The following is a 22,744-nucleotide window of genomic DNA, read 5'->3' on the forward strand; positions in this document are numbered from 1 at the left end:
CTGCACCTGTATCTCCAGTTGCCATTAAAGAAACATTAAAGAAATATGTCATTACAAAGTAAACCCAGAATCAACAAATATCAACATTTTTTTCTCTAAACAAATTTTATTTCAGAGAGAAATACAAAAAAAAAGCTGACACCTTAAAACAAATCTTTACTGACACTTGGTTAAGAAATAATAATTATTTTTGTCTGAATAAGTTCAACACACAAATATGCAAATGAGAGCAAAAGACAGAAAAACAAAATAATGCCATTGGCACATCAATGACAGCACAGCTCGAAGGCACAGCTGAGGAACAATTCTGATGTTTAGTTTGCTGCTCACAGGAGGCTGCAGGGAGTTTACATATATAACAGTTAAATATTATAGTACTTGATTTTTAAAGCCCAAATCCAGTACAGTATGATGAAAGACTGCACATGTAGTGTACAAACAGGGCATTTACACATCAAATGAGATCACTGAAGCAAATACAGACACATATTAAGTTACTGGACTGAATTGTTTTTTTCAGTCCGTAGTTGTAGTTTGGCACAGATATTAAGATCATGCAGCTCTTAATGATAAATACAAAAATATTAACAACATGGCATTTTTATGCTACTAATACATGATCCTGTTTGTCTTTATAATGGAGTGATATTAGTTTGACTAGTTCCATTTAGTAGATTTCCAGCTTAAAAGCCAAACAAACGTCTAAAATTAAGTTTGGATCTCTGGAAAAAAAAAAAAAAGTTTTCAATTTAACACAGTTAAAGGCAAATATTTTGCCTGGAAACCCAGACACAAGAGCATTCTTCGTTCTTGACATGGACAGTTTACCTCGTTCATAACCACACCTACAGTACCTTTCACTGTGGTAATATTTCAAATTATTGCATTATCAGACTAAGGAAAACCAGCACTGAAGGTCTGAAACCATCCAGAGGTAAAGGAGATGGGTTTCTGAATTACTCATAAGACAACAAAACACATGCAAACTTTTAAGTTTTTTAACCTTTAAGTTAAAATATGCTCAGAACAGTCTTGAAAACAAAATAAACGGAAAGCAGTGCACAATACGTGCATATATTCTTGTAAACATGTTGGTGTGATGGCAAAACCTCTTAGTACCGTTGTCACTGGCAGCTCTGTGGACCATAATTAAGATCAAAGACTAAATAATGGCTACTTGATAATTATCAAGTATTCAACTGTTTTTGTGCTCATACATTAAACAAAAATGTCCATTCTCACTACTACAAACTACAATGAACAAAACGGAGTCTTGACAAGATGAAGAAGAAGAGGAAACGAAAAAGAAAATAGTGGTGAGCTCCTCAACAGCTGATGGATGGATGTTTGGAGGGAAGACAAAGAAGACGTGATGGTGTGTAGATGAAGATGATGTGATCCTGGACCTCCTGGTGGCTCTGTAGGGTGATGGCAGTCAAGGATAGATTAAGAGGAGGACCAGGTGTGTGTGTGCGTGTGTGTGTGTGTGTTGGTGGATTGGGATCACCCTGCTTACTTTCTCCTTCGACACCGTTACTCGTCGGATTTCATCTTCATCTGTGCCTGCATCTGAGCGATCATCTCCTGCATGCGTCTCAGCTACGACAGAGGGGAAAAACAAAAATGAGCTTCCATGTTTATTTCTTCACACAGCGTTTGCTGGTATTATTAGAAGATGAGAAATGAGAAGTGGGCAGATCTTGCCAGGGAAAAAAAATATCCTCAGCAGGGAAGTGAAGTGTTTCGTGTTTCTTATTTGGAATAAAGAGACGGTGTCTCAGAAAAACAAGGCTTTTTGTGAAAGGTCTGTCTTGAATGAGCCAAACAAACTGAAGCATGATTAATCTGTTTAATAAAGCCAACTCTGGGCTAATGAGGTCAGATTAACTCCGGTCTGATTTATTTCATAACTTTGAAACAAGACTCACGACATCAAGCACAGATCACATCAATCCGCTGTGATGAAAATAGGCACTCTGCTTGTACTTGTGACTTTGTGAATGTACAAAAACAGAAAAGCAATGAACAATGAATCAGCACAAAAAAAATCTCATGAATTATTTCTAGAAATCCGTTTATATCAGCACAGCACAGCTGTGATCGCAATTGAGTAAACTGTTTAAAAATGAATGAGGCATAAAATCACTGTCAAGCGATAAATGAACTGAAAAGTAAATAAATGTTCATGTGAGAGTCACAGCTGAAATGAGTAAATGAGTAAATAACCAGAAAGAAAAAAAACAACAGCTACACAATAAAGATAATGAGGATGTAAAGCTTATATTTTAAAAACGTCATGGGTCAGCCTGTTTAACAGTCATGGTTGCGTTCTTTAGTGTCTACTGCCTCCTTGTGGCTGAAGATAGAACTTCATATGGTCCAAGTCAAGTTTTTCCTTGATAAAGAAGAAGCCAAGACATTTAACCATGTTGTCTTATTTCATCCCTATTTCTAATAATGTAAATATTGCCCATTTCATTGTTTTGTATGTCCTGTATTATGTATTTCTCTGTTACTTGTTTTAAATAGTACCTGACAGTGCTGTGTATTGGTGTCTCAAATTATGTGTTTTGGAATTTTATAATCTTATAAAATTCAATGTTCTTTTTTTCAAGTGACTTTGTAGCATCTGATCAGGGTCTGCAGATGGAAAATGGCTTATCTTGTCTTGAATAACTCTGGCACCTTTACAGCAATGTTTATTAATGTGCACTGTCCCTGTTAAATAAATCAATAAATAACAGTTTACTTACACATACACAGAAAGAATTTGACATTTTTCTAGGTCCCGCTTACCAGTTAATTTAAATTAATTCACGGAAGTATAACAATTGAATATTGTCTCCATTTTCCCTTTCATTATTCATCAGTTCCTTTCCAGGAAATTATTAGGAAACTGGGGACTCATAGAATAAAGTCTTGTTGTACCATGCAGAGGACTGAGAAATATATTTCCTCCAACTCAAAACCCTGACAAATACAAATGGACCACTGTCTCTGTAGCTTTGTGTTCTGGGCTCCTCACATTACTGAGGTCATTCCCACAATAAAAACTGGGCCAGGACATCCAGGCAGGAAGTGATGGCATATCCTGCCTGGGCACATTGTTTACAAACAGCTCTGATTGGACCACGCCCGCTCACTACGGTGCACTGCAGCAGTAACACAAACAGGGCAATCAAGAGCAATCAGGAAACAGGTTATTGCCTGGTGACGTGCAGGCTCCATGGCCCAAAAGGTAAACAAGGAATATGAGAGATAGTGGGGTGAAAATAAATACAATTTTTTTTTTCTCTGTCTAAAATACAGCCACACTGAAGAATTGAAAAGTTTCCTGGTTTGACCTTGAAGTCCTGCAGCCAGTAAAACCAGGGCTGTAATGTTAGGGGCAACTGTTCATGTTAAAGTGTAGAACAAAGATGACAAGGCAGTTTTTCTACACAGTCACGGTGAGTCTGAATTTACGCCTCACTACACAATGTCCTCTACATATATACAGTTAAACCAGTTACATCATTATATTCGTGGGGTCCTTGCCTCAGGGAATTTGACTGAATCCCAGTGATGGATATGGAAATTAGTTTTGTGTTGTGCATACTGTAAATATTTTGATGTGTGGCCTATTATTGATGAGAATTAAATTCTATATGTGGACACCTGATTAAGACGTAAAGTCGAAGTGTTGTATTTGTTGTATAACTGCCCTTTTTTGGAGTGTTTATTCAGTTTGTGAGCAATCTTTACTTTTCAAACTACTCTTACATTTATAAGACATTTTGAATTCAACAGAGAAATTGAAATGTAGAACTGAAACACAAAGACTAGGATGGGTTACACAGTAATTTAAAGGACCATAGCAGTGAATTTGCATGTTTAAGCAAAATGAATACTTTGTGCTTACGCCTGCTGTTAGTGATGCTCCCAAAATGTGCAACCATATTTTACCTCAAGCCGTTTCCTACCAAAACACGTCTGCATTTGTAGCTCACAGTACTTATGACTTTGCTTGTAAAAAATCTTATATCTAACTAGTTTCCATATAAGAGGTGTACTTTTGTTCTGAGCAATTTTATCACTTTAACAAAAACTGTGTGGACGTTAGTGAAAAAAAAAAAAAATTTAGACACATTTTACCACATCTTACCTCAGCCTCTTTCTGTAGCAGGATCTGGTCCTTATCCACCACATCCTCATCCACAGCCCTGCAAGAAAACAAAATCAAATTAAATTAAATATGAATAACTTTGCTTGGAACAGGAGCAGTTCATCCATTGTTAAAGTGATTTGAAACAGAGTCTCACCTGCCCGCTCTCTTCAGCCTCTCTGAGCGGAAGTTCTCGTAATGCAGATCCTGAGTTACCTCCTGGAGGTCTTGCATGTGGGTCCTGCAACAGGAACAAATGCAATCCTGGCTTCACACACTAGAAGGCACTAGAGATTTGCTTTAAACTGATTCACTCACGGACCTTAACAACAAGTATAAAGGGGAAGACTTTCTGTCAAGGTTTTAAAAGCTTCCCTTCAGAGTAGCCTTTTACTTTAGCAATTTTATTACAAGGAGAGACTCACACAAGCATGGTGCGTAGTTTGAGGAAGTCATTGTGCTCCGGGTTCTCCACTTCAACAACTCCCCAGGGGTAAAGACGACCACGGATCTTCTTCCCCTTCACCTCAATGAGCTGATTGGAGCCAATCACAGCAAAGGGAATGCTCGCCTGGGAAAGGAAGATAAAGGTCATTGGATCCCCAGAGAGAAACAAATTCAGAGGAGGGGATATGGAAAGAGATATGGAAAACAAAGGTATGGGGGTCGGCGTGAAAGGAAGAGAATGGTATCCATCACTAAACCAGCAGAGGGAAATGTCTGACGCAGTTTCGTAACAGCTGACTTCAGCTGTGTGTCCCTCCCTCACCTTCAGGACTCTGGTCTGCTCCTTGAACTCCTCATCCTCGTCAGAATCGGCATCAGGTAGCTGATAGATTTTGATCCCATGCTCTGCAATCTCGTCCAGGATCTGAGAGGTGGAGACAAAAGAAACACGCAGCGTGAGGAGGCAGTGTCGTGACCTCTATGACGTCCAACTGTGCAGGGAAAACTCAAATCTCTGTACTATGCATCTGTTTTTATACTTGTACTTGCACTTTTGGTTCATCTATTCTTAGCTTATATAAATCTCTGACAATACAAGTTGAATGTAGTGCGGATGAAAGCTACATCTTATTACTGCAGATTTGATTCCAGCAACCCACAGACTTCTGTAATTTATCTAAATGCGTATTTATAAAATGGGTGCATTCACTGGAAGCTGTGAGTCACATGGACAAAATAACAGCTGCCGCTCTGACCCATAAACAGAAAGTAAGACGGCCTCATAGACTAATAGGAGGGTGTGAGTGAGTACCTGTTATTGCAGCAACACATTTAATTAAAGCCCCCCGTGGAGGAAAGGAGGAGTGAGACAGAAAGGGTAGGCACATGAAAAATAACGGTCTGTGTGTGTGAGTGTGTGTGCTCAAGTTCTGAAAGAATCAGAAACAAAGTTCTCATCCTTCTTCATTCACTGGTCGACCGGTGAAGAAACAAATTATAACAAAGGGGCTTTCTTCACCGTTACCCTCAGGGACAGATGTCAGTATTTATTATTCTAAACATCAAAGCGGCATTTTTCTTTTGTTTTACCCAGAGCAGACCTTTTAAATCCACAATGTAGTCTTATGTAATGGAGCCAAAAAATGTCAAGTGTTGTTTTCCTGACTTTTTGTGTACTTTCATGTACTGTAGTGTATAATAGGATAGTGGTGAGTCAGCCAGGAGCCTGGGAAGTGAGCGCAGGTTTTCCTACAGAGCACTGCTCCTGTTTGAGCCCTTGTTATGGCTGTCGCTTGTTTTCCTAGTGAGCTCTTTGCAAAAGCGTGTGTGAGATAGTGTGTGTGCGTGGAGAGCTGAGTATTGTTGTGGGGCAGATCTAAAAACAAACAGGCTTTGCAGGACTCAGAGGAGAGCGTGACACCGGAGCCTCTTTTTCCTTCATTTACTCAAACGCGATTTACAGATCCCTCCACCATGGACGCTAGATAAACATCACTCTGTTGGGGCAGAGCATAGAGAATTTTGGGAAACTGTGCACTCAGTGGGAAAATAAACACGCATGACACAATGGCAGGAAAAAATGAAACAAACAACAAATCCAGTCACACAAGTAGATAAGATAGCCAAATTCAGATAAATCGCAATGAAACAGGAGGAATCTAACTGAAAGGCCACAAGGAAATCAGTTAAATGAACAAACAACTAAGAGAGTGTAACATATCCTATGAGTGTGAACTTCCATTAAATATCCAGAAACATGGTCTGGTCATGGCACAAGCATGAGTTTGTTGTCTGCCATCATCTGTTTCCAGACCCAGCTAAGCCAAATGCTGCAAAATGGCTGTTTACCGGAATTATTCTGTTCTGTAACATGTGCTTAGTACGGCCTGACACCTATAATCAAGACCTCTCAGGGATCATCAGATGTCAAAATCACTGCCTGCTCCAAATCCCTGTTGTCTCCTGCTGATTTACTGTACACAACGTAAGCCTTAATCCCTAATTTTACACTCGCCTCTCCTTCTCCTGATCGTTGTGTATTTTCATTGGCACAGAGGTGCTGGCAGTGGGAGCCATTTTGATTTTATGATCATCCTGTTGGGCTATAATACAACCACCTATTCCCTCCCCTCCCTCTGCTGTTATGGTTGGCCATGCAGGTCCACTCAATGCTGTCAAGGCGGCGGACAAACAATACCACACAAGACTCTGCCTCAGTGTTAATTAGAAAAGGAAGCCCAAGATTTATCGCCTTATGTTTCTGGCTTACATCGTTGGAAATGAAGCATTGTTTGTGGAAATATTTCGTCATGTTGGCCAGTTATGATAATTGTGAGGGCGGAGGCTGATGTTGTCCAGTTAGAAAATGGGTTAGAAATGAGACAAATTGTAGGTGAATCATGCCAGACCTGTAAAGTCAGGCTCATTCAGTTCCAAGAATAGCAGTATTAAATATACCGCAGCAGTTATGTGTACCCTAAATATAGCATACCTGCAGGTCTATACATAGATATAATTACACAGGGTGAAGTCATGGGGGACATGGCCAAGAAGTTTTTCTGCAGTTGCACAGCAGGTATGACCAAAACCACCAATCATAATGAAACAGGGTGCAAACCCATCATTATAAGGATCAACTGTTTCACCATGTTAACGGGCCGAGGGAATAATATTTTCATGATCTGTTGATTCTCACAAGCAAACCCACAAAAATATGAATGACTCAAACACCTGCTAAGCAATGAGAGACGAATTCTGGACAAACAACACTGGAGGGAAAACAAACACATGCCAAAGAAAAGAGCAAAGGGACAAAAGAGGGGATCATGGCGAACACTGCAGTGCTGACACTCAACAGGTGACAGCATGCACAAACACACACTCGCAAATACACGGTTTTCTCGTGTGATAGTTGAGAACAGAGCTGACCTAATCTAAAACTGTAACAGGGAACAATACTTGGAAGTAGAAACATGTACCAGAGAATTCTTAGGAAATCAACAATGCAGTGAGAGAAAAAAAATCCACAAAACAAAACAATCAAACTGCATCTTGACACTAATCAACCCTGATTGAGAGGAGCAAGGATAGGGAACGCAGAGGAACCAGACCAGCAGATTTTTTTACGTAATGTTTATGTAACCTCACAGCTGCTTGCCAGCCTCTACAGAGTGGCCAGGGGAATGAAACGGTGCATCACTGCCATTAGAAGTAGTATTCCCGATCAGCTTTCAAACCTTGTTTCATACTGAAAAAACACCTTGACGAACCGGGGCCATTTTTCCAGCACTGCAGAGTTTATTAAAGGAAAATCTTGACTGTGGTGAGCACTAAGTCCGTGTTCCTGAGTGCTCTCTGGCCTTTATGAGATTCCTGTAGGTCCAACTGTGTGTCTACAATCCAGTGAACAAAAACTGCTCACTTTGAACTCTCGACATCCATTTTATGTAGTTACTTCAATACAAAAATGTCTGTTCTATAGCAGAAGGGGCTAAAATGAGACATAACTACAGAATTCAACTGGTGACACATGCAGACACATTGCTGCTATGGTGTTTATGCCCATTTCTTTGTTTACATGTAATAAATCATTGTTTCACACTCCCTAAATGCTTTATACAATCATGATTGACAAACTGTGGACAAATACAGCTCCAGTAACAGTAATACCAGGATTTCCCACAATGTTTTATACGAAGACCACCTCAAGCTAACATATAAAAATTAATACACTTCTGTGAATTCATCTCTGAGGATGAAAAGTAGAAAAGCAATTTCAAAGATTTAATAAGTGTTTCTGTCATTTAGGCCATCACATCATTGTTAAGACGAGATATGTCAGGTACATGTAAGTTTTCATGTGAAGCACCTGCTGTTTTGATGAATTCCAACTGTCCGGCCAAAAAACTACGTAAAATATGAGTTCTGGACTAGCAAAAATATGGCCCCTTACCACATAAAATAAAGGGCAAACCCACTTTTGGATAAAGGAAGAAAAACTGTTCTGAACGTAATGTAATCATCTCTCGTTGTAAATCAAGGTCCAAAAAGTCTTTAAAGCTTCAAGTGCAGACTGCTTTATGTCTGTAAATTGCATTCCTTCAGTCTGAAACAAAGAGGAAGGCTGCTCCACTATCTTCTGCCAATTCCAAAAAAAAAATGATTTAGTCAGTTTTTTACACAAGGCACCTGCCAACAAATATAAATATTTACATTCAGTGGAAAGTACTGAGCTGTCTGTCACTGTATTAATATTTCCTACACATTTTACATACCTCAATTACAAGATTACAAGACAAACAACAGAGGTCTGGCAACATGAAAAGAAAAAACTGACTCCTTGCTAAAATCCTACGACTGTTCTTTGGTTTCCAAACTTGCTTAACCTTAAGATACATGAGAACAAATGCTTCTCTCTTGCCAGGAAACGCCTTTGAACTAACTGGCTCTCTCCTGCCCGCAGGGAGTTTTAGGGGGTGAGGGAGCCCCAACAATACCTGATCTAGGGGGGTCATCAGAGGGATTTAGACCCCATACCAGCCTCCTTCACAAACACACACTCACACACACACACTGTCATGTACACATACGCATAGTAAACTGCTGCCTCACTGTGTGAAGTGGTATAATCTGGCGTCAGAAGTAGGAAAGGAGCTTGTTACGTGTGTGGAGCTTTGGAGCTCCAAGAGGCCAGTGGATCACCAGAGATGCAGGACAGCCTGGCAAGAGGGGTCAAAAAGTATGCTCACGTCTTCAGCCACTCCAACCTCCAGAGATTCTGACTCATGTAGTAGCACAAGGAAAACAATAACTTTCTGTTAACAGGATTAAAGACCCTTGCATGCATGCACTGAAACACATTCCAGCTATATCCAGTCAGAGTCTGAGACTGAGTGGACCGTCCATACTGGAACAGACCGGACCAGAACAGCTGGGTTTGTTCTAACGGGAGGTCCTGATGGAAAGCACAGAGGAAGTTCCACAACCCCAGTAACGAGAAGGCATCATATGAGTAACGGTGATCAACACACTCGTGAGCACACATAAACACACACCCACACTCCTATTGTCTGGGCTAGGTATTAGTACAGTTAAGACCACCCACCTCTCCCTCTGATCTAAGAGCATGGAGAGGAACAATTGAGCTATTCATGTAATCTTGTATTTAAGTGAGATTTAGAAGGGGACAGTGTGAATTTAAGATCCCAAGCACACATCAGGTTTTGGGACTTGGGCTGGTAATCAAAAAGGTCTCAATGGTAAACCCCAACGGCAAAAAGTGAGTCATTAGCCGCACGGCAAAGTCCGGAAATCATCTTTTCAGGTTGGTCCTCAAACAAGGAAACCTGCTGTTTTCTCACTGCAGTGGGCTTGCGCTTTCTTTACTTGAGGGCAGATTATTGTCTGTAATAGAGCTGCTCCCTCCATGAGGAAAAACGCATTATTTATTGTTTTAAAATCTGCAGAGACGTGGAGCATGCCCTGGCACAATGACTGCTGGAGGGCAGAAAAATAAATATGTCCGCGTGTTTGAAACACTGGCAGGAAAAGCACCGGGCACAAGCTGACCAGGGACTCATACACTTAAAACACAAACACACACATGCAGGAGCAATGAGGTAAAAATGAAGTAATGACCACTCAACCTTTACTCATGGGGAGCCACTGTGGATATGTACTAAGAAAGAATATTGCAAATGGAGTTGAACACCATGCTCACATAGTTACACACGATTAATCAGTTGCATATACCTGCTTTATCTTTTCCTTTCCTAGCCCAACAGATCTCACCATTGAATTTTACCACTGGTGTAAAAACTGCTTCACTTTCTGTTATTGCCATTTAAGATAACCTGGTCACAATACTGGCCAGTACAAGCAAGCAGGTAATATGTCCCAGTGGAGCCGTAGAGCTGGTTCACACAGCAGGACTGCGGTGGAACGGCTGGGGGGAGACAACATCCAGTCAGACAATGAGGGGAAAAGTGTGACAGTGCCTCGGCCAGGGGTGAAATATGGCAGCTGAGGGGACAAACATGAGGGAGGGTTTTTGGTGAGAAGAAAAGAGAGGAGATGAGGAAGATGAGGGCAGCGACAAGAGATGGTGGGAGAAGGCACCGAAGGGAGGAAAACTGAAGGGAGCGGAGGGAGGAAAAAGGGCTGATCTATTGTCTGCTGCCTGCAGCCTGGTGCGAGAATGGAGGAGGAGCTGGGTTCTCTAGCCCTCACTGACCTCTGGCTTAGGAGAACAGCTTTTAGTCTTCACACAAAAGAAGAGGTATCACATAGATTGGGGCTGAAGCTGGTGGCAAAGATGCATCTGGTTGGCTTCTGCTAACCTTTAATCCTATTTTAAGGGTTTTTAAGGGTTTGCAGCTATATTTCTGCTGCAGCATACAGCAAGGTTTAAATCAAGTAAGGCAACTAACGATTCTGACATTATAGTTTGATCTGCAGGTTATTTTCTCAGTTAATCATTTGGTCTATTAAATCTTAGAGAATAGTGAAAAAGTTTGTCTTTGAATGTTTGCTTGTTTTATTCTAACTGTCTGAACCACAAAGATATTCAGTCTGCAATCACATAAGACAACAACAGTAGAAAATCTTCACAACTGAGAAGCTGGAAAAGGGGAATTTGTGATTCTAGCTACAGAATCATTAAAAAAAAAACAGACACACATGAAAAGCAATCTTTTGTTCAGACAAAAGCAGTCATTTTTACTTGCCTCAATCAGGATTCCAGTTTAAACCAGCTGTGTACTATGGTCTATGTTCAACAAAAAAACAACCAGTAAAGCAGTTTGAGACTAAAGCCCCACACAGGATATGACTGTAAGGTCCCAGACTGAGAGGATCAGCCCCTCAATATACCCTCCTCAGGGCAACTTATGAGCTAGTGACTTCAGAGACCCCGGTGAGGGGAAATTGGCATTAGAGCAAATTAAAAAAAAAAAGGAGGACACAAAGGGGCAGATGAAGAAAGTAAGAGGCAGCTGAGTAAGGCACTACCAGCAGGGGAAGGACTGGGAGACTGGCGAGCAGAACTAAGGGGGATGAAATCTGAACGATGGGAAGTTTGCTCACTTTGTCTATGAGCCTGAGCTGGAGAGGGCAGCAGGTTCTGTCTTGTCAGTGGAACAGGCTTGACACATTGCAGGAAACTTTTATTGTTCTGTACAAGCTGCTTCCCCCTAATAATAAGAGAAAGGACTGGACAAGTTTTGAGAGGAGGGTCTTATTTACTGAGAAACAAATGGCTCAAAACGGTGAGAAAGTGCCCTGCAAAAAAACAAACTAATAAATACTGTGGGAGAAACGCTGGGGGTTATCAATCATCCTCCAGCACTCAGCATTCTGGCAGGTTCTTGGCTGCTGGTGCTCTGACCTCAAAGGAAGGTCTGGTGCTCCTGTACACTGTACGGGACTGTATGGCAGGAATCAGGCACGTAAACCTAAGAGCCACTTCAACTAATCTGATTGAACCAACAAATACGCGAGCCAGATATATTTGTTCTCTTTAGAAACACTTAGAAAGATGAATGGGAATTACAATGACACGTCATGTTGAAAATGACTAGAAAACAGATTACTGGAATAAATCAGTAAAGGCAGGAAATAAAAACAGCACACTTACAGTAGCTGCAATTGTCTGATTATTCTGAAGGTACCTGAAACAGTCAAGTCAGTAATCTGATGCCCCCCCCATGTTTTTTTTATAACCCTGGCATAATTTAAATATCAATATGTCATAACCTACTGTTCAGCTGTGATAAACAACTGGCCTGCTGGTTAAACTTTTTACTTTATACAAGGTACAGTATCAGATCTACTAATAGCCAAGAAGAGTTAAATGGAGGGCAACTTGATTTAACTTGGTTGTAGATCTTGAAAATTTTTCACCTACATACAAGTCAGTCCAGTAGTCCTCGATTCAACTGTTCTTGGACAGCCATGATCTGGATTACTGAGAATCTTCACAGACATCTACAAATAGTGATCTTCCTTTTCCACCAAGTGTGTCTTAATCTCCTTTTTAACGAAGGACAACATACTTCTGATGTACATGACATAATCTGTAAAACTGAAACTTTCATGGGCACAGAAGCACTAACGCGGTACAATTATTTTTACAAACTGAGATGAAGATAAAAGTTGTGTATGCCCAAAATGTAACCAAACAAGCGATAGTAGGAATAACAAGCCCTCCTTAGGGAAACCTAATGTCATTTCTAAATGTGGGGCAGATAGCTCAATTAACCCTCTGTATTTCCTGACAATAATGGCTTGTCCAGGAACTCACTATAATTGGATACAAACTAAATGTGGACGTGTCTTTTAATGTGCGCCCAATACTTCTAAGAAATAACGTGTTCATCATTGCTTGAATTAACGTACTTATGGACTCGGATACGTGTGTGTGGGCCTGTGTGCATGCATTTGTCCATTTTTGTTAAAGTCGGCAGCTAATTGCTCCTAAGTGTGGAGTGGGAAATGTCTGTTAAGGGAACACTTAGTGGAGCATGTGAACAAACTTTGCAGGACAGATAGCGCTGTAGACAGTTCAGCAGCAAAGAGGTCAGATCAGAGTGATACTGCCGCACTATTATTTCCCTCTCCGCTGCTACTGGCTACGCTTTCACAGTTATTTGATGTCTCACAGCGAACTGAATGAAAAGAAATACATGAACAAAATCAAACAAAAGTTATGCCAAAACTCTAATCAAGACAGCTGACCCAGCTGCATGCTGCCAGGTGGATCACAAAGCCAACAAGCTTCGGGGGTTTTCTGTAATTTGGGGCGGGGGTCTGCGCTGGCAGGAAACATGGTTTTGTTCATCTAAAGTGCCAGAGGAACACTCAGAAGGTTTGAGGAAGGTCAAAACACAAAACAACACTGCAGAGTACAATTCAGCTGGTAGGTCCCTTAAGGACAACACAGTGGAGGAATTTCACCTTTGATGCAGGAGCAACTTGTGTACTGCACTTATGTACTGCAATCACTGAACGCTCAGATGTTCATACTGTGACAACGGTTAGATCCTGTTGTCTTAGGAAATACAAGAAGAAAAGCGTGTGTCCTAAATGCCTGAACTGTGACCCCTTTTTTCCTTAGATGCTGCATCAGCGATTTTAGGTAATCTGACTGTGGGAGCTTTGAACAAAACAGACTTCCAGCGCTGGACTCCAGTCAGCCGACCATCTCGGGTCTGCCAGACCACCGGCTCCGAGACCTGAATGAGAGGCAGGTGGGAGGTCTGGGCATGCAGGGCCAAGTGGGGAGACAGGCTGACTTCCAATTAAAAACACAGTGAAGTGGGCTGAGATGAAAAAGTAACCTGAAACTAAAGCCCCACCAACTCCCCACACATTTCTGAACTAGGACTGCAGAGCCATTATCAGTTAGTCTAATTACTTTCTCAAATAATTTACCTGCCTGTAAAATGTCAGAGAACAATAAAGAAATCCCAACACAACTACCTAGAAAAACCCAAAGACACTCAATTTCTAATATTATATAAAATACAGAAAACTGACAATTGACAATTTGTTTCAGCACAGAGCTGGCATGGCAATCTACAGCACTGCAGATTGTTTAAATTCACCTTTAAAAGTATTAAAGTATTTTTTACTTGCCGCCACAAGTAATGACAACTAAAGGAATACTGACTCCGTATTAGAGAGTAGAGTAGAAACACAAAAAGGGAGAGGAAAGGAGAGGAAAGGAGAAGTGTAACACAGAAGGAGGAAAATCGTATAAACTCATCTTGCATGTGAGAGGTTATCAGCTGAACATGTTGCTGTGAGAGGGGTGTGTGTGTGTGTGTTGTATTGTACTACTCTGTCCTTCCCCCTCTGGACAGCAGGAAGCTAAGGAGCGTGCAGGCAGGCAGACACTTGGGTCGGCTCCAAAGGGAAGTATCTGGGATGGGTTGAGACTGGATGAGATGTGCTCCGTCTATATTATATACAATACTCTTTTCCTATGTCTGTCCTTCCTACTGTTTCCTCTCTTATGCTGTCCCTCCCTGTGCTTTTGAACAATCTGCCAGTATCATCTAAAACACAAGAATGTAAGCCATTCATCACTGCAACTACATGGGGAAGTGCACGTGTGCTTTATCACACAAACACAGAGATGTCTAACACACCAGGCTGCCAATAAGGGTGGATAAGTGATTTTGCTATTATTAGCGTATTATTCAATGATCTGCCTTCTAATGGATAAACCATAGACCGGCAGATGGGATAAAAACAAACACATCCTGACAATAAGTGCTTAGATATTCCAGTTTTTTTTCCTTGAGCTAAGAATAAAATGAAGGGGAAAGATGACAACATAGACTCTATAAAAAAAATAGTGTACACTTGTATGTATGTGTGTGTGTGTGTGTGTGTGTACATCAAATTCACCCTTCTCTTCAGGCGATCCCTCTCCCTCAGTGTCAGCGTGTCAGCCTTGGCAATGACAGGGACTATGTTGACTTTGCTGTGGATGGCCTTCATAAACTCCACATCCAGAGGCTTTAGACTGGGAAAGAAAAAGAAAGAGGTGAAGGAGGACAAGAAGAAGAAACAACTAAACATTAGACAAGCCAATTGGATTGTGCAATAAAATTATATGATAGCAATGGGAGACAAAGCAGAACTTAAAAAGATAAAATGTATATGTGTGAATAAGTACAGTTCATACTCAGTACTTCTCTCTTCATCACATCAAAATATTTTTTTCTGCTCACCAGAAACACATGCTACTTCAGCAAAGACAGTAGCCACTACTAGATACAAAATGCTTATGGTGTAAAACTAGCTAACAGCTTTACTGGCAAGTGAGAGATGCCTTATTTTGCAAGAGCCAAAATAAGGCAGCTTTACTGGGAAGTGAGAGATGCCTTATTTTGCAAGAGCCAAAATAAGGAAGTTCTGCCCCAAGTTTTGTTCCCCCAAATGTCTGCTTGGTGGTACAGTGTGGTTAATGTGAACATGCCTTGCACTAATTTAAATAATACACCAAAATTAAGGCCAAATACTAAATGACTTTATTTTTTGGCATGTTTCACAGTGGAAATTATTAAGTATATTTTCCAGTCTCTTTATCCCAGGTAATCCAGGATATACGGGTTTATTCTACCCACAAAACATGACTGAAGTGTTGAAATGCACATAACGAATGTCACATTTCATTTCGTGATGCCTGAATAAGTCAAATGGGGAAGGTAAACATCAAGCTCAGCTCACAGTTGGTGCCAGTACAAGTGCGTGTTTATTTGTTTACCCATGTCCAAATGGAGATATGAAGTAGAAGCAGCAGTGCACCCTGTTGTCCACTATGTGTCTTCGGTTCAGCCCGCTCTCATCGTGGAGGTATCGTTCAAACTGATTGTCAATGTACTGGATGATGGTCTTGAAGCTGAGAGAGGCAGAGGCAAACATAGAAACAGACATAAGCCCCCTTAATCACACAAAATAACCACATAAACACTATTCTACTTTTCCACTTAGCTCTGGTCTCTGTTCAGGTCAAGAGCCTCTAATGCACCATGTGTGTATTCCTTAAATGCAATTGCAAATGCAATATTTGAACATTTATAATCTAAACATTGAGTAGGCAACAGTGAACAAATTCTACAGAGAGAATGCAAAGGGGAAGTGACTATTTTACTGTTACTTCATCTCTTTTGCTGTTGTTTCCTGTTTTGTAGCCTTCAAAGGAGAGCACATTGGTCCAGCAGTGTAAAAATATAGCTATACCAGCACAATCTACAGGAAATAGATCTTGAACAAGGAGGGTACTTTGACACCACTGGCATGATGATGCCACACAAGCAAGAACACGTGACAACACACACAGTTTAACGAAATCTAGACATAGTGAAGGCAGAGGGAGGAGAGGTAGGAAATAGGGAGTTTGGGAAGAAACTTGAGAAAGGGAGTAGCTGAGTACAGGAGGGAAGGATGAGACAGAATACTGGACAGGAAACAAGTCCCAGGTTGTTATCACTCCTCACTCCTCCACAGTACACAAACACACCAGTCCTGGCTGTTGATGGCATCGCCGTATCCAGGGGTGTCGACCACAGTGAGGCGAAGCTTCACCCCTCTCTCCTCGATCTCCACAGTTGATGCCTCAATCTGCACCGTCCTCTCAATCTTCTCTGTGGAGTGTGAGTATAAAAGTAAGTGATAGTTGCATAACAGGGGAGACACCCAAGTACCCAAGTGGATTCATAACAGTGAAATCCAAAATTATTGCCTGAGTAACGCACTTAAAAAGCTGTGGCTTCAACAAGGTGGATACGCCTTTTAAAAATGAAATCATGGGTTTTGTCCTCTAAAAAGACTTTGTGTTTTCTTATTTGCACAAACTGCCCAGGGAGGGCCTGGATAATTGTTTTCAAACCAGAACAAGTCCTAATCTAAGTCAAGTCATAAGAAGGGCTGGGTCATATTTTGAGACTAAGGCATTCCCAGCATTCCTCTTGAAATACTGCTCTGCTGGAGACACTGCAGCAGACATTTCTAAATTATTGCGGTGTGCATATTTGTGTATATCCGTGCATGTGTGTGTGTGTGTGTGTGTACTGGGGAGTATACCTGCGGCACCAGGGATGTAGCGTTCAGGGTAGAGATCAGTGAGAAACAGACTGTTTATAAGTGTCGATTTGCCCAAACCAGACTCGCCTGGAAACCAAAAAGAATGGAAAATAAAGCTTTTTTTTTCTCAAAAGAAATCATACATCTGTCCAAAGTCAACACTGAGTGAGAGTGAGCACTTACCTACAACCATTAGGGTAAATTCAAACCCCTTTTTCACTGATTTTCGGTGCACTTGGTTTGGGAGGTTGGCGAACCCTACATAACCTGCTGCATCTGGGAACTGCAGAGCACAAAAAAGACAAATGAAGGTCAGAAATAACAAATAAGGAAATACTAAACTATTAAGAAAAATATGCAGTGACTCAAAATAAGAGGCATCGTAATTATGTAATTTACCATGATTTCCTACATTTCACTCCTTGTTCCTTTAACTCAGTAAATACGCTAACCAACTCCCCCCCGACATTTTCCATCATTTTATGAGGTGTAATGTATGTGTAAAGGTGTAAGTGAGATTGATGATGACGCATATCATTGAGAACTTCCAACAGGCAATAAAGCCGAGCCATGAAACACTTGCATTTATACAGGATATCCTCTCTGGATGCCTGTGCAGGCGTGTGTGCATGAGATTACAAGTACCATGAGTCTTAATCACCACTGCCTTATTAAAAACCCCTCCTGTACACTCTGTCGATTTGTCACCATGCAGCGTGAAAACTGATGCGATTAAAATTTCTGCCAGTTCCTCACCTTCCCTTTTTCTCCAGACTGAGACATCGTTACCGTTTTCTGGACGTCTGACGAGCCTGTTGGTGAAAAAAAAAAAAAAAATCAGAGATATAGCGGTGAATAAAACCAGAAAAATAATTGAAAAAGCAGTTCAGACTGACCTCCTCTCTACCCTTCCCCCTTACTAGTAGCAAAAGACTTCTTCCAGGCATTTTAGATAAATTATTTCTGAAGAATTCACACATTTTATCTGACTTGCCATTTGCACAGATACATTGCAGTACATGTACATTGGAACTCTTGTGCATCCCCCCCTCGAGTCAAGCTTACTAAAAGTTTTTGGATAACTGAGTCCACGGTGAGACGCTCATTCAGGCCGACGACTCCACTGTTCTCTGACAGTATCACGCGGAAGGAGCTGAGATTAACAGTTCTGGGCAACAAGTTTGTTCCCAGACTCCCATTAAACTGTTACAGTCTTGTGTACCCCGTGCTCCTGCCCCAATCTATGACCCTGAGCAGACGACAGAGCAACAAGCTCCCTTGATAAATTAGCCACATAATGACTGAGCAGGAAGAACAGGCTCCATTTTATCATCAACACACTGGCCCCTGACAGGTGGGGTGTGATAAGCATTAGAAAGAGGCAGGCTGCGGTACGCTGCCAAACAGAGATGCACTCTGCTTACGTAATGTTAGCCGGGGGAAAAAAGGTGGCATGGGAACCTGAGCCGACCTTTCTCCATTGGCATGTGACAAACACACATTTGTGGACGCTTGGGGAACCATTTCACACTGTTAAATGCATTAGATGGTACTCGGGGGGCCCTCTGTATCTACATGAAAGTGGGCAGAGATCTCTCATACTGACAGGGTGGTTTCACCGAGCCCACAAGGGGAACAATGGCTGTTTATCCCTCTGGTTCCTGAAGCCTTTCCTATGTGGGGCAGCTCAGATAGGGGGAGGAGGGAGAACACGTGCCTCACCCCTGACCACATTCAGGACCGGCCACATGCAGGAGAGCGAGGGGAGACACCATTTAGGGTGGAGGCGTGCCAGGTTAGGGGTTTAAGGTCCACACAAGTCAAAAAGGTAACCCCGTCAAAACAATGGAGAGGATATGAGGTCAGGGAGGTAAAATTTGAAGAAGGGAAAAACAATGATATCACAAATGAGTACACAACATAAGAGTTACACAAACCACAAAACAGTATTATGACACTAATTTAACTCAAGCCCAAAAAAATTAGATTGATCAATTAGTGGGCCACTTATAATATACTTGGAAACCAATGATGTAATTAGTTGTTAAAACTCATTTTGTAAAACAAAATACCAAAATTTCACTGGCTCTAGATTCTGAAATATGAGTATTTGCCTTTTTTTGTCTTTGATGGATTACTAAAGTCAAAAACATTAGTTTCAGCCCTAAAACACAACAAAGACAGAAATTAATGTGTTTTCATTGTTAATGAACATCTAAGTTAACGCAGCAGCCCACACAGGCATATCCATGTGTATCACACACACACACACACACACAAAAACACACCTCAACTATTATTTCTCGACAGGCTCGGTGGGAACCAGCATTAGTCCAGCAGCAGATTAATTAAACCGTTCCAATATCGCAGTTGTAATATCACAAAGACAACACTACGGGACAGACAGGCGGGAGGCACACTTCAATAATACTCTCTTAATAATGGCAATTTAATCGGCCAGGCTGCTGAGCTGCTTACACACACATACACACAGCTATCAACGGGTCAGACATGGGGGAGATTAAACAGTTTGAGCCAAAAGGGAAAAATGCCACCTTAGTAAAGCCAAAGTTCCTGGCATGTTATGCATTTACAGTTGATTTATTGGCTGGAGTGAAGCCATGAAGGGGCAGCGGCACTAGCAGAACTATTCACCCTGACAGGCAGTGTCAAGGGTCCACACACCCGCTCTCCATGGATTAAGGACTTTCTACTCTTATTGGAAACATTGAAGCAATAATTGCGCACCATGGAGATTTAGTGAACTCAGTGGCATCACAACAATTATGGTAATTTACTGGCAACTGACCACAACAACAGGGACCCCAGAGCTACCGAGGGTAATAAAGTGATGTTTGGCCCATGTAAAGACACGCACACACAGACGTACACAAACACGCAACAGACATGGACATGGGGGCATGACTGCAATTAAGTTGCCCTTGGGGGAACAAAGGTAGTAAAGGTGGGCTACAGTAATAAACATATGATACTGGTTTTTAAGCTGTGCTTTTAAAAACACATCATAATATGAGCCCAGGGAGAAAAAAAAAAAAAGAAACACAATAGGTGGAATGAAAAATCCTTTCAACCAAGAGGAAAGCAGCAGACCTGTTCAACAAACACAGACTTTAAAGCACAGGATGGACCGTTTGATGATGATGGGGACAGGATAGGAAATGACTAAACACATAGCATACTAAAACAAAATGTTATTCAAACATTGCTCGGCTCACAAAGCTTCAGTACCATGACCTTTAAGCGGAAGAAGGTCTACACTGGTGATTAAATACAAATCTAAATCTGAGGTTACAGTAAAAGGTGCAGACAGTGTCATTTTTTTTAAATTGTTTGGTCAAAAGTACCTATTGCAACTCAATGAATAATCAAATACATAAATGATAAGACTGAATCATACTGTGAATCCCTACAGCTCACTAATCACTTACACGTTATTTAAGTAACTTTTGCAACTGTGGTAGTGCAGTAAATTATTAGTCCATTAACTGAGTAGTAAATTAGTCACTCAAAACTTTAACAGCTGACTGAACACTTCAGTCCTTTCTAGAGCGAAAAAGTCAAAGATTCCCTGGCTCCAGTTTCTCAACTGTGACGGTTTTACATCACCGAAAACCGAATATCTTTGGGTTTGACAGAACCACATGACTGATAATCCAATAATGCAAAAATTAAATTTAGGGCTGCAACTAATCAGTCTCAATCAATTAATCCGCTGAATATTTTCTTGATTAATCATTTGGACTTTAAAACATTAAAAAATGGTGAAAAATTCCTATCACATTTTCCTCGGGCACAAGGTGACATAGTCAAATGTCTTTTTTTTTTTTGCCCAACTATCAATCCAAAATCACAAAGTATTCAATTTTCTCACATTTGCAAACTAGTGACCATCAAGTCTCATTACATCTAGTGACGGCCAAAAAGATTCACTACATTTACTTTTCTGTTATCAGAATAAAACTACGGATAAAAGTTATTTCTAATGTGTGTTTCTTCCTCCAGTCTTTCCACACACAGTCTAGTGAGTAAAGAGATCATGCAGACCTCTGACACAATAGCGCAGGTCCACTTGGGCTTGTCAACATGAATCAAAGTTTTGTTTTTCCATTCACACCACAGCGCAAAACGGGAGGAAACATCCCCTTGTAGTTTATAGTGTCAGACAGATGTCTTCCCCCAGTGTTTCTGTGCTGGCCAGTGTTTGTGAGATAAGGTCGCAGGAAGGGGAAAGGTCAGAGAGCGGTGAAGGTGCTGGATGAGGGGCTTGGGCCGTCTTTCAGTACCAAGAGATGTTGTCCTTCTTTTATCAAGCTGATCTGTGTCCAGCTGGATAAAAACCTAAGTTGTTTCTCAAGTAAAAGGGCAGCTGCCTGCCCGAGATTACAGCTCACCCAGTCTGCCATGGTGCCCATACTGTTCCCCACTCAGCAAGAAAGGAAGTGAAATATGCATGTTTTCACTGAGCCAAAAACACAAGCAAAGATGGATGATAATTCCTCAATAGTGGCCCTCCGCCACATCTTACACCGACACATAATGAAAATACGTTATTGTTTCCCACTCTTATTGTGAAGTTGTCTAAACGTCTACATTTTATTTGGGGCGGTTTTGCTTTACAATCAAAGACCAAGGATTGATCGGATGTTATAAGCAATTTCAAAGGTCGGGAATGTTACACAAGACGGATTTACAGGAAATCTGTAAGAGTCAATGCTTTGAATGGCACGTCTGATTAGGGTTAATATGATACTGATTTAGGACTATGTAGGTCCACTGTAGTGTACAGTGTGGACAGAGTATGAACCGGGATGGGACAATAGAAGAGCTCAAAAGAAGAGTGTTTTGAGTGTTCAAAAAAAAGGTATTAGGCTATCACGACTGTTTTGAAAATCTGCAGATGAGGAAATGTTGGCTCGGACCTTTGTGCCAGATGGTTAAGAAGAAAATGAAATAATACTTAAGTCAGTGGCCAGGGGAGATTTAAACATGTGTGAAGGCCTCTGAGTCTGTAACAGTTGGATGTCCACCACACCCAGTCTGTCAGACACTGAGTTTGCCAAACATCAACTGGGACAAGGACATTGCAGTCGGTACGAACACGGCTTAGTGAAATACCGTAGGTCCTTCAAAGATAATTTCGTCTTTTAAAAAAAAACGTCTGATAGACCGAGCATGAGTGTAGCACGGCGCTGAAACTTTACATGTCAAACTTTAGCATGCAACAGTTGTTACCGCGGCTGGTGTCCAGTTGCCAGCTCGGCTTGACGCTGTGGTGTACCTTCTTCCCCTTGCTCCGACTCAACGGCTTGTTTACAAAACAATAAAAATAACAACAACAAACCACATAGCAGTGCCTTACCTCAGCGTAACTCTGAAATATTGTTAATCAACAGGAGGTTTTTTTTGCCTCTCGCCGCTGTCCCACCCCAGCAAGGGAAACCCGGAAACTGTTCCCGTGAGTCCGCCCTCGTCCCTGAAGCTTTTCATTGCCATGGGCAATCCTGATGCGCCAACGACGCCATTACGGCTCAACGGTCAGGA

General features: G+C 41.3%; 1 protein-coding gene across 1 annotated transcript; it reads right to left on the reverse strand.

The window, feature by feature from the left end:
- Nucleotides 1–94: 94 nt before the first annotated feature.
- zgc:63587 (uncharacterized protein LOC393431 homolog) lies at nt 95–22,687 on the reverse strand. The gene is made up of 13 exons (XM_041042398.1): nt 22,563–22,687; nt 17,939–17,994; nt 17,366–17,465; nt 17,183–17,269; nt 16,620–16,743; nt 15,864–15,998; nt 15,002–15,119; nt 4,914–5,015; nt 4,570–4,715; nt 4,302–4,385; nt 4,145–4,202; nt 1,517–1,599; nt 95–1,418 (listed from the first exon to the last, which is right to left on the reverse strand). The coding sequence occupies exons 2-12, from the start codon at nt 17,963–17,965 to the stop codon at nt 1,534–1,536; spliced, it is 1,047 nt and encodes a 348-aa protein (XP_040898332.1). The 5' UTR covers nt 17,966–17,994; nt 22,563–22,687; the 3' UTR covers nt 95–1,418; nt 1,517–1,533.
- Nucleotides 22,688–22,744: the final 57 nt, after the last annotated feature.

Source organism: Toxotes jaculatrix, chromosome 7, assembly GCF_017976425.1.
Source record: "Toxotes jaculatrix isolate fToxJac2 chromosome 7, fToxJac2.pri, whole genome shotgun sequence".
Classification (NCBI taxonomy): Eukaryota; Metazoa; Chordata; class Actinopteri; family Toxotidae; genus Toxotes; species Toxotes jaculatrix.

Excerpts from the sequence above, each read along its gene's own strand:
- zgc:63587 (XM_041042398.1), bottom strand. The coding sequence starts at position 17,965 with ATGTCTCAGTCTGGAGAAAAAGGGAAG. Across the intron at positions 16,744-17,182 it reads CTACATCCCTGGTGCCGCAG|AGAAGATTGAGAGGACGGTG; the intron begins GTATACTCCCCA and ends CACACTCCACAG. Across the intron at positions 4,386-4,569 it reads AAACTACGCACCATGCTTGT|GACCCACATGCAAGACCTCC; the intron begins GTGAGTCTCTCC and ends TTCCTGTTGCAG.